General features: G+C 40.0%; 1 protein-coding gene across 3 annotated transcripts in view; it reads right to left on the bottom strand.

The window, feature by feature from the left end:
- The window catches only part of Il6st (interleukin 6 signal transducer), a 43471-nt gene that overhangs the window by 26636 nt on the left and 4340 nt on the right, over nucleotides 1-12495 (bottom strand). For all 3 annotated transcript variants that reach the window (XM_031360760.1, XM_031360758.1, XM_031360759.1), the window contains exons 2-4: nucleotides 7945-8031; nucleotides 5801-5879; nucleotides 63-368 (exon numbers count right to left, since the gene is read on the bottom strand). In XM_031360760.1, coding sequence (XP_031216620.1) covers nucleotides 63-368; nucleotides 5801-5864 — 370 coding nt within the window. In that variant the 5' untranslated portion in view covers nucleotides 5865-5879; nucleotides 7945-8031. The remainder of the gene's footprint in view (nucleotides 1-62; nucleotides 369-5800; nucleotides 5880-7944; nucleotides 8032-12495) is intronic.

The following is a 12495-nucleotide window of genomic DNA, read 5'->3' as shown; positions in this document are numbered from 1 at the left end:
AGGAACCATTAAAAATGTAGTTCAAGAGTCTGACAAAATTGGAAAAAAGACACAAATCTTACAGCCCGAAAGTATGGTGATCCCATAGACATTCTGCTCGATCTGCCCGAAGGACAGGATATTGCAGGTGAGCTGGACGTTCTGGAGGGCCACGTCTGTGAAGGTGACACTGGATGTGGTGCTGTTGATGACAGTGACCTGCTCCTTGGGGACGGCAACATGGTTGGTCTTCCACACGATGTAACTGGCATTCACGTAGTACTCCTGCATACAGCCTTCCTTCAGCACGCAGACAGCAGTGAAGTTTGAGCCACGCTGGACAACTGGAAACTCAGGGTAGATATAGCCACATGGTTCCAAAAGCTGACCTGAAAAGGAACAATGGACTGCACTGAGCTTGCCTAGAACGTGTGATGCCGTGGGTCCAATGCCTGGTACTATGACAGGAACAAGGCAAAAAAACCCAAAGACAATATTTCCAGTACAAAATGGTATTTGGATAGCAACACTCAGTATAAACTATACAAATTCACTCTCTGAAGAAAAAGAAAATTTAAGCCTGAAAAAATTGTGGTTTGAATACCTAAATTTGTAAAGAAATATACAAGTTATAATGTATAAAATATTAAAAATTACTGAGCTCATGGTCAAATGTTCTGATTTCCCTCAGAAAACAGACTGCAGACTGAGTCCAGCACCACTCAACCCTGCCCATCCCCTACCTGCCCATCCCCTACCGGCCCCTTGGCTCAGAGGGCCTAAACTGAATTCCATAAAACAGGTAGGTAGGCTGCCTTCTCTCCAGCCCTGAAAGCCAGTGGAGGCTAGGATGGTGGGAACAGAGAGATAGACATACTGTCCATATATCAAAATACAGACTGTGGCAAGACAGTAACCCAAACCAGAAAGACAGGACAGTATGTGCAAATATGTTTGGTCTAATAAAGTATAGCGGGTACAATTTTCTGAGAAAATAACTGGACTAGTTTTAGCAATAAACGTATTAATTTTAACCATCAATGTATGGAATAAAACTTTCTATTTAAAGAAGGGAAAAAATCAGAAAGGAACAAAAACAAATATACAATTGAATTGTACAGACTTCACTGCTGATGACAGTGTCAGCTCTCTGGCTACTTTGAATATCCTGTAAGATACACATACCATTGCAGTTTCAATTGCTTTTGTTTTGTTTGTTTGTTGGAGAGACCTTATCACTTAGTTACTCTGCAGTATGAAAGAACACCAGATGTATTTCTTAGGTCTTTGTACAACTGAGTACCAGTGAGCATCCTTTCCTAATTCCCTTAGTCAGGATCCCAAGCTTCTGAGAACTTTTACTCTCCACTTTTTATCAAATCAATTTGGTTTAAATTTCACCCATATTATGACATTTGTCTTTCAGTGTCTGGCATACTTCATTTAACAGGTGTTCAGTTGTATTTACATTATCCCAAATGACAGGATTTCACCATTTTTAAAGATGGAATAGTATTATGAACACACACTCATTTCTAGTATCCACTTAGGTATTTCTTGGCTATTGTAAATAGTGCTGCAATAAAAATGGGACTCACATTCTGGCACACTGATTTAATTTCTTTTCTATTATTTACCAATAGTGAGAATGCGGAATCATATGTAAATGGTTTATACCAATTTGTCAATACGACAGGATTCAGATTCACCTAAGAGATAAACTTCTACACGTCCATGGAGGTGGGGGAAGGGAGCTTGCAGCAGGCTGGGAGTTAGATTAGGCTAATTAGACAGGAAGAGCCACTCTAATATAGGTGGCACCTTTGCATGGGCTGGGCTCCTGGAGTGAGTGAGAGAGAGCAGGCTCAACACTAACATTCCTATTTTCTAAAGGCATGCACAATGTGACCCAGCTGCACCAATTGTTGTTGCCATGCCTTCTCCAACCTCATGAGACTCAAATCCTACCTTCCTGAAGTTGCTTGTCAAGTGTTTCTTTATAGCAGTGAGAAGACAGACTATTACAATCTGCTAGTGGAACTGCTTTTCCTTTAAGAGCCTTCGTATTGGTTTTGATAGTAACTGTGCTAACAGACAATCCTTTGTAGGTGTTGATAGCAGCTGTGCTAACAGACAATCCTATGTAGATTTGATAGTAGCTGTGCTAACAAACAATTCTATCAATGGTAGGACTGGTTTCCTTTTCTCTGTATTCTTACCAGCACTTACTTAGGTTTTCTAAGTCACTCTAACAGGACCCAGGTATTCTGTACTGTTATGTTGCTTGGCACTTCCCTGATTATTAGTGCCGAGAATGCTTCCATGGACTTATTAGCCATTTGCACTTCTCTTGAGAAATGTCTACCTAGGTCTATTACCTCTTTAAACATTATTTATATTTTTCTACTGAGTTGAATTCCTCACAAAATTAGAATCCTTATCAGGTGTATGATTTGAAATTTTACTACTTGATTTTCTTTCTTTTCTTTCTTTCTTTTTTTTTGGGGGGGGGTGCTTTTTTCAAGACAGGGTTTCTCTGTGTAGCCCTAGCTGTCCTGGAACTCACTCTGTAGACCAGGCTGGTCTTGAACTCAGAGATCCGCCTGCCTCTGCCTCCCAAGTGCTGGGATTAAAGGCGTGCGCCGCCACTGCCTGGCTTGGTTTTCTTTAAGACACTCTAGTTTGTCTGCTCTTGTCTCATTCCTGTCTATGCTTTGGGATCCTAGTGAGAAGCTCTCCACCTGTTCCAGTGCCCTAAAGTGTTTCCCTATGTTTAATTCTAGTAATTTCAGAGTTTCAAGGTCATATATTTAAAGTCTTTAATCTAGTCAGATATGGTCCACATGCTTTTACTCTGCCTTGGGAGACAAAGGTAGGCAGATCTCTGAGAAAGGCCAACCTGGTCTATATAGCAGGTTCTCAGGCAGGCAGACCTACACAGTGAGACCATGCCTCAAAAACAAACAAACAGAAGTCTTTAATCTGTTTTGAGTTGATTTTCAAACTGCTAAGAGAGGAAGAATTGAATATCAAATTATCCCACATCTTCGATCTGAAGAGTATACACTTCCTCTAGTATCTTAGTGCCCCTGTCAAGATTGGTGGCTATACATAATGAATTTACTTCTATGCTCTCTAGTCTTTTCTACTGTTCTGATTTTATGCCTACACCACGCTGGATTTTTTTTTTCTTTAAACTCTTTATTGAATTTCTCTGTAATTTTCACATTATGTAGTACCTCAATCCCATTCAATTTCCCTGTCCCTTCATATCCACCCTTGCAACATCCCCAACAAAAGAAACATTAAAAAAACCTTACCATGGACATTGTAGTGTCACCCAGTACACCCTTTGCCCACACATCTATGCTTGCAAATGTTCTTTGCAATGAGTCATTGGTCTGGTTTGAAGCCTCTAGCTTCTGCTACTCTTATCAATCCTGGGTCCTCAACCTGGACTTCTCTCAAATATTTTGTTGTTGTCCTGAGTCATGGAAACCCTATAGCTTTGGATCTACAGAGCTAGCTCCTTCACACACTTCAGCAGTTCATAGGCGGGGTAGATGTTGGGGTGGGCCAACATAGTACCCTGGATCTGGGCCTGGGTAGAATCTGAGTTGGTGAGCCCACCAGCTCTTTTGTGCCCATGACACCAGGGTCAGCTCAGGTGCTGCCCAGGTGAGGGGCAGAGCCAGCTGTGGTGGCCCAGCAAGGAGTGGAGACAGATTTCTTGAGTGCTGTAGCTGGCAAGGGGTGGAGATAGCTCTCCAGTGCTCATGTCCTGGGAGGTGAGGGGGTTGACTCACCCATGCATCTGCCACCAGAGCCAGCTCTACTGTGCTGCCCAAGTCACTCATACCATCAGAGCCAGCTCTCCCATGGTGGCCAGGTGAGGAGTGGGGCACACCATGCTGTTTTAATTATTATAACTTTGCAATCCAATTTAAAGTTACATAGTATAATATTTCCATTTTTATTTATTTTGCTCAAGATTCTTTTGGGTATTTGGGTGTTTATGGTTCCATATGAATTTTAGGAAGTTTTCCTAATTCTGTAACTACTTTGAAAAGTATAGAAAATTTAACAATACTGATTTCTTCTGATTCATGCACATGGATTGTCTTTCCATGTTTTGTGCCCTTTTCAATGATTTTATTATTGAATACTTCCTTTATTAGATTTTATAGTTTATATTTTATAGATATTGTATCAATAACATCATGTAACCCACAGTGAGACAATCCAATATCGTCTTTTCTAACCTAGATGCCTTTTATATTCCTTCTTTTATCTGATTGACTGTTCTGGCTAGGTCTTCAAGTATCATATTTAATAGAGGTAATTAGGAATGAAGGTAGTGAAAATGACACCTCTAGCTTGTACAAGATCTTAGAGACATGACATTTATCAAGTGCATGTACTAAGGTGGCCACAGGGGTTTTACCCTTGGATCTGCTAGTGCTGTCAATTCATTTACTCATCTGTATATTGTGGCTAGCTCTTGCACCTCTGCAATGAATGCATTTATTCAGATTAAAAAATCTTTCTAATGTGCTATTAAACGCAATTCCTGGCTTTTTTTTCAAGAATTTCTGCACCTATGCTTATCATGATATTAGCATATAGCTTGCACATTTGTATTGTCTGGTTTTAGTACCAAACAATGTTGGTCTGGTATTTTCAAAGTGATGATATAGGGTAGGGTCTTGCTAAGTAACCCAGACTGACCTTGAACTTTGTAGTCCTCTTGCCTCAGTTTTCCAAGTGCTAAGACTACAGATACAGGTCAGCATGCTTTGCTCAAACTTACTTCTTACTCTCATTCCTCTCCGCCCATCCACTTACCTGGGCCAAATGCCTTCCACACCTCTTCTGAAGCTCCAGCCTAAGGCTGCTTTGTAGCCAATGCTTGCTAGTGGGTTTCTAGGTTCTTACTCATACCACTTGGGCTTCAGCTTAACATAAAACTTTCTGTCACTGGAAAACTGTTCAAAGCCAAGCTGAACAGGTGTGAAGAGAGCTGACCTAAAGGCGTGCTTTTCAAACTATCTGTGACAGAGGTCAGGTGTTTCCTTCCAACCTGCCATAGATCTGCACTTCTGTTTGCTGACTCCGTTGACCATGTGCTCAGTTGTCATAGCTATGTCAAACTGTTGCAAGTTTTCTAAGGGCTGGAGAGCTGGCTTAGTGGTTAAGGATACTTGCTGATCTTGCAGAGAACTGGACTTCGATTCCCAGCATCCACACAGCAACTCAAATCTGTTCCTCCAGTCCCAGGGGATTCCACACACTCATCTGGTCACCCCAGCCATCGGGCATGCATGTGGTGTGCGAACAGGTATACATGTAGAGAAAAACGCATACTTTAAGTTCTCTAAATATAAATTCTTGATGTCTTTATGCATCGCACTGTAGACAGCAGGTCTCAGGCCACCATCAGGCCAGTGTCACCACTCGGCCCCCACTGACACATCACTCTGGTAAGCAGCCACAGTGCTTGGTGAGTTTGGGGAAATTGAGGAGAAGAAAAGACTACAAATTAACAGATTTTTCTCTCATTCCTTTATTCAAAAACAACACTTTGCACATCCCCTAACCTTAATATTAATGTTGAAATAGAGCTAATTAGCATTTAGTATTGATGAAACTCAAATGATATAAAATGAATTATCAGGCATATTTATACTAAAAACATTTCTTTCAATAATGACCTCAGAAAGAATATATATACATACTTATATAATTACTAAACATAAACCTAATTATATATTTAAAATATGAAAGTCTCATTTGTAAAGTAGGGACATTAAATGATCCTTACCTATAGATTCAGTGGTGAGGAAAATAAGCAAAGCTTGCGTTAGCCAAATCCTTAGTGCTGACATCTTGCAAGGATGTTCCTGTAACAGATATAATGTAAAAATCCATTCTCTTCCACACAAGCTAAAACACGGGCTTATTTCTATTGTGTAGCTATTTTCTGGAAGCTAGTAAAACATCTATATGAATACAGAAAAGGAATATCTTTCTATGTTTACTAAAGTTATGGCTGCACAAATGTCTGAAGTCCTCTATCTCACAGTTAACAGGATTGGTCCTTAGGTAGTACTAGGACTACTGTTATCTAGCAGTTCTGTGCTACTTACACATCCTTCTTGCTAATTGCTACGGCTCAGTTTGTCTGATATGCAGCAGTTTCATGAATACAAGCAAAACTTTGCAAGACCTCTGAGTTAGAAACAAGACAGGACTCTGAGTGGCAGCAGCAAAGTAGCAATAGCTTCTTTCTTTTTGCTAGCTACGGGCTCATCCCACCGGTGCGGTGAAGTCAGGGGATACCTGCCGACAGCAAGCTATCTTCCAGGACACAGGGATCAGACTTAGGAAGCTGCACCTTAACGTGAGCAGGAAGCATGCCTGCCTTTTACTCTAGAAGGGGCCTTTCTGGTCATCTTTAAAACCACGATCAAGCAAGCCTTCCTAAGTGAATCAGTATTTCAACATCCTTGAAATGTCAGAAAGGTGAGGCAGTCAGTGCTCTTGCAAATAAGACAAGTACTATGCAAAAATCATGACCCACAGATTTTTTGTGTGTGTGTTTATATATTAAATCTTAACTATACCCAAACAACATTAAACAGATACAGTGTGTATTTACTGAGAGAAACACGTGCTAATGGCTTCCAAATGTACACACACAGGAATGTTCTAAGGATGCCCAAGGCAGCTCCGAGGCAGCTCCATGGCTCAGGCACTCTGTATAGGTTAAATCCCCAGCAACAAGAAAAATGGAAACACCACCTGACAAGAAGCTGATGAGAAGCAACCAGACAAACTGAGCCACAGCAATTAGCAAGAATGTCCGAGTATGCAAGGCCTGGTTAACTCTCACATACAATAAGGAATTAGGGCAGCTGGGCTTGTGACGGAGCAGTGTCATGGGGAAACGGAAAAGCCTTTCACTGTCATGACTAGAAAGTATTACTTCCTAATTTTAAAAACTGTCACTGAGATGTGAGGAAGGAGCATCTACTAAAGTGTCCAACATCACAGTACTAAAGTATTCTATACAACTGACTTTCCTTGTGCCTTATTTTGTTTTAAAACAGACAGAATCCTGTTACATTTTTCATTTGAGTCTGTTAGTAAACATTGGAATTAAAGGTGTGTTAAGTGTTCCTCTTAGTCCATGCTTCTTGCAGAATATGCATATATTGCAAAAACACTGCATATAATGACTTCCTTGAACTTGGCTTTCTAGGAAGCATTAAAACATGACTAGTAACTGAAGATGCATGAAAGGCTTATTTCAGAATGGAATGGCTCTTCTCTACTGGTAATTCCTCAGCTGGCGAGCCAGCAGTAGGAATCTGCTGAAAGGTGTGCCACAATGCTCATCACACAGATAGTGAATGGCTTGCTTGAAAACTTGGAACAAACATGCAGTAACTGCAGCGCTGTTTGTTCCCTCAGTCCACGGGTTTTTCTCAAGTGGAGGAAAAAAAGCAGCCTAATTGTATCTAATTAATACTTAATAACTGTGCCACTTTAAACATTTTTATTGCCTATACAATGACTTTTATGTTTATTTCCGTTCTTAAAATTTAACCCAAGAGCAGAATGAAGAATGAATGAGGATTGCAGCCACTGTTACTATGGGAAGGTAATTACAACTGCAGAACTTCTCTCATGTTCACCGGGGAGCTGGGTAAGGATCAGAGAGATCGTTTACAGAATGTGTTACTCTGAATGCATCTGCACAATACTGTTCTCAGCTCCGCTGATTGACTTTACAATGACCTTCCCTTTAGTCTTTCCCAGTTCTGGCTAACAGACACTGAGCTGTTTTATGTTAGACTGCTCACACACAAGTCCTGCCTCCCAGTAGCCTTGGGAGACAGATAGGTAGGGCAGGGATTATTTTACAAAAGAAAAACAAAAATGCAGAGAAGACAAATTACTTACCCAACACACAAAATTAAGAACTGATGAGGCATGGATCTGAACCAAGTCCGCTGCCTCTAGATGTCATGTTCCTTCTACGGGGTCTTCCTGTGAAGACAGAGGAGCCTTGTTCAGAGGCTGACTTTGATAACAGTGCTGTCTTCACTAGTCTCTGAGAACTTCATACATATATACATTGTATTTTGGTCATATTCTCCCCTAGACCTTCCCCAACTCCTAGATCCACATGGACATGTGCTCTTTAAATCTTTCACTGGTATTACATTTGTAGGTTGGCACCAAGTTAGAGACATAAACTTCAGAATAAAATAATCCCAAATACTCAGGTGAGAGTATTCAATAACCCAGTGGAGTGGTTATTACTACGACTCCCCCGACCCTTTGACAGAGGTTTTGCTAAGTTGTCCTGGCTGGCCATTAACTACTAAATTCAAGTAATCTTCCTGCCGTAAGCCTTTGGGATCATAATGTGCCTAACGTTATGTTTAATACAATGGTTCTCAAGCTGCGGGTTATGACTGCTTGGGGGTTTAATGACCCTTTTACAAGGGTCACCTAAGACCATCAGAAAACACAGTTACACTACAATTCACAACAGAAGCAAAACTACAGTTATGAAGTAACATGAAAATAATTTTATGGTTAGGGGTCACTACAACCTGCAGAACTATATTAATGGGTTGTAGCATTAGGAAGGGTGAGAACCACTGGTTTAATACATACTTACAAACATTAAGGTCACCTACTCCTAATTCAACCCTCTTGATGTCTATGTAATGGCACAGGGCATTTTGTTGAAGTAAACAATAACAGGTCCTTAGCAGAAGGCTGATTCCTTTGTTCTTCTTCTGGCACTGAGTTAAAATTGCTGACTCCTCAACTGCTCAACTATCCTTAGTACTAAGTTAAATTCTAGCATGAGCAGTGGCAGCTATTCTCTTAAAATAACTTAAAATTTAGGCAAAGTATTGAATCCTGTATTGCTGCTTTCTACAAGTTACATCTTTGATATGAACCAGTAACAAGGAATTACATTTATAACCTTTTTAAAATTTCAAATAATAAGCCGGGAAGGGGTGGCATGAGAAGTCTCTATATTGCCAAGAAAAATAGCTAGTGAAAATGTTGGTGGAGAGTCTCGAAAAATTCTACACCTACAACTTTATAACTGTATGTGAAAGTATACGTTTCTTGAGTGTTGTCAGTTGCTCAGTTGCTTTCTTCATGGACTACTCTAGGCTTGAACCCTCTAAGCACTTAGTGCACAGGCTAAGTCTGTGTAGCCTGTGCTCTGGCTCCTTCTCAGAGGTCTTGCGTGGCCTCTCTAAACTGCCTCTACTACCCTACCATCCTGGTTTTTGTTTTCTCCTTCAGAACACTGAGACATCTATAACAGATTGGCAAATAGTTTCTGTAATGGACCAGATGAATATTTAGACTTTTCTTTCTTTACAAAAACAGACTGCAAGCCAGATTTGGTCTGCAGGCTATTGTTTGCCAACCCCCATTCTAAAATGCCATATAATTTTCTTATTTTGCTCACTGTTTGCTTAAAGTTGAACTGTGTCCCCTGCAAAAGATTCACTCAAGTCCTAAGACCTCAAAATATGCCCCTCTTTGGAAAGAGGACCACTGCTGATGTAATTAGCAAAGATGCACAAAACAATATGACTTTTATAAGAGACGGAAAAATGCAATACAATAGAAGGCAAGTTACAAGCTAAAAAAAGAAAAAAAAAATAATGTCAACACATGGTTACTATGAGAGGCTAGGAAGAGCCAAAGGATTCTTACCAGAAGGACTTCTGGCTTCTGGAGAAAATAGCATTTCTGTAAATCAATCTCAATCTCAAAATCAATCTCTGTCTCTCTGTCTCTCAGTCTCTCTGTCTCTGTCTCTCTCTGCTGCTCCTCTTCCTCCTCCTCCCTCCCTACCTACCTATCTACCTACCTACTATCTATCTATCTATCTATCTATCTATCTATCTATCTATCTATCTATCTTTTTCATGGCAGGCTTTATGTAACTAGCTCTGGCTGTCCTGGAACTCACTTTGTAGTAGATCTGCCTCTACCCCTCTTTGCCTCTCTCTGCCTCTGGAGTGCTAGTACACAGGCATGCACCACCACCACACAGGATCATTTCTGTAATTTTAAACCACCTAATATATGGCGCTTTGTTACATTAGTCCTAAGAAATGAACACGTTGTGTGTATTACTCAAACAGACTGTAAGTAAATGAGGCAGTTTCTGTCTGTGTTCGTACCTATCTCTAGGATTCAGATCCATACTTAGCATACGATATACTCATGAGGTAAAGAAACAATATTCACATGTGTACATAACATAATACTGCAAATTAGCTAGTGCAGAGTCTGTGTGGACACATGCTATAATTCTGAGAAGTGAATTCTAAGGATAGAAGGCCTGGGCCCTGTGGTAGGTGTAATGTTTAGCTACAGAGCTTCCTGGATGGTATGACATTTGAATATTCTAATTACACTTGTTTTATTGTTTTATTGTTATTATTAACTTTGACAGTTTTGAACATACTTTAAAAAAAAAAAACAAATAAGAGGTGGGCTGTAGTTTGCCTCTACCCATTTATTTGATTATTCTTTTATGGCTTTCCACACTGTTGTGATAAATAGTTTTTAGCAGTTTTGAAATATATAGCTGCTATAATGTCAAATAACATGTTAAACTATCAGGACTCCAAGACATTCAATGTAATATTTAAACAAATGATTAAACTAGCACTCCAGAGCACATCAGTAATAACCAACTAAGGCATGTAACAGAAAAAAATATTTCTCATAATAACATCCAAAGCAACAATAGAGTAGGAAAAATATAGTCAGAACTATAAAAGAATTTCACAATATAAAAATGCAACACAACTTTAACCCAAAGGGCAAAATAGTTTATTACTGAATTTTACACATTGATTAAAATTTCAATTAAAAATTAGACACTAGCCGGGCAGTGGTGGCTCATGCCTTTAATCCCAGCACTTGGGAGGCAGAGGCAGGCAGATTTCTGAGTTCGAGGCCAGCTGGTCTACAGAGTGAGTTCCAGGACAGCCAGGGCTACACAGAGAAACCCTGTCTCGAAAAACAAAACAACAAAAAAAAAATTAGACGCTAAGAGCCAATTTTCAACAACTAAAAGGATTTGGTGTACCAGCATTCAGACATACTATAAAGATAATTAAAACATGCATAGGCATAGAAGAATAGGCAAGTCAACAACATGAAAGAAAATAAACTCAAGTATATATATAATCGCTATAGGACTGGGATGTAGCTCAGTGGTATACAGCTTTCCTCATGTGTATAACTATTTTCATCCCTGGTACCACAAAACAAACAAACAAAAACCAGGTAAATAATAAATAATTTATAAGCTGATCATGCACACACCTGCAAGCCCCAGCTGGCGGCTCAGAAAGGAAAATCAGTTGCTTAAGACCTGGCAGTAGCTTTGGCAACATAGGGAAAACATACAGAACAAAATCTGATGAAAAATTATATCATTATTCAAAGATATACTTTGGGACAACTGGTCTTATTAGCAAAACTGTAAAATGATATTTTCTATACAAACATATCCCAGAGTTAATAAAGAATTAAGTGCAAAAGTCAGATCATAGACATACTGGAAAACATGAAACATTTATGACCTTTGAGGACATAAGTCTTTTACAAATTATCTTGCCTATTTTAGTCAAATGAGAGTTTTATGAGAACTCTGATGAAGATCCACCTTCTCACCATCACTTAAGAAATATAATGCTGCAAGTAAAGTTGATGCCAACAGCTCTTGCTAACAGAGCTCAAAGCTAACAGGGAAAATACATGCCAAGTGCTTTGGGAACAGAGAATTTCCAAGTCAGGGCTCAAGAGCACTCAACTATGAGACAGAGTAAGCGTGCCGAGAATGAGAAAACAGTGTATGTGAGACTGAAGACCACCAATGGGAAGGTCTACCAAGCATCACTGTGCCATCTGAAATACAGCTCGCATGAGCTCAGCTAGCACTAGAGGCTGCAGCTGCAGAGGATGGACTGAAGGCAGAATGTCCAAACAGAAAGGACTGTGCAGAAGACGTCAGTATGCAAGCCACTATTCCCAAGAAATGATCAATCTTCTCTTCCTTAAGACGAAGGGGAACGTGACTACTAAGGAGAATCTGAAAATTGGGAGGCAGGACATTCAACTTATAACAGGGTTACTCATTTGTTTTACCAAAGGGAATGTAAGTTCTTGCCCTGGGCTGTGTACAGGCAGCTTTAAAGCAGCAGTCTAGTGTCTGACGTGTACTAACAGATACAGGGCAAGTCCTGGTAGCCCCAGGATATCACCTCCAGTGGTTCTGAAGCCCTCCATCATCCTCCCTACTTTCCAAAGTGTCCTCAGGCCTTCTGGTTTAAATACAATGTAGGCAGTTCTCTTCTCAGCTACTTCTCTGTATTCTCCAATAATAGCTCTTATCTCCTAGCCATTAATGTCCCCAAAGATAAAGAACTCAGGATCTACTTTTCTTTTAAA

The sequence above is a fragment of the Mastomys coucha genome, unplaced genomic scaffold, assembly GCF_008632895.1.
Source record: "Mastomys coucha isolate ucsf_1 unplaced genomic scaffold, UCSF_Mcou_1 pScaffold8, whole genome shotgun sequence".
NCBI lineage: Eukaryota > Metazoa > Chordata > Mammalia > Rodentia > Muridae > Mastomys > Mastomys coucha.
Note: the sequence above shows the minus strand (reverse complement) of the source record. Positions and strands in the feature narration are given on the sequence as shown.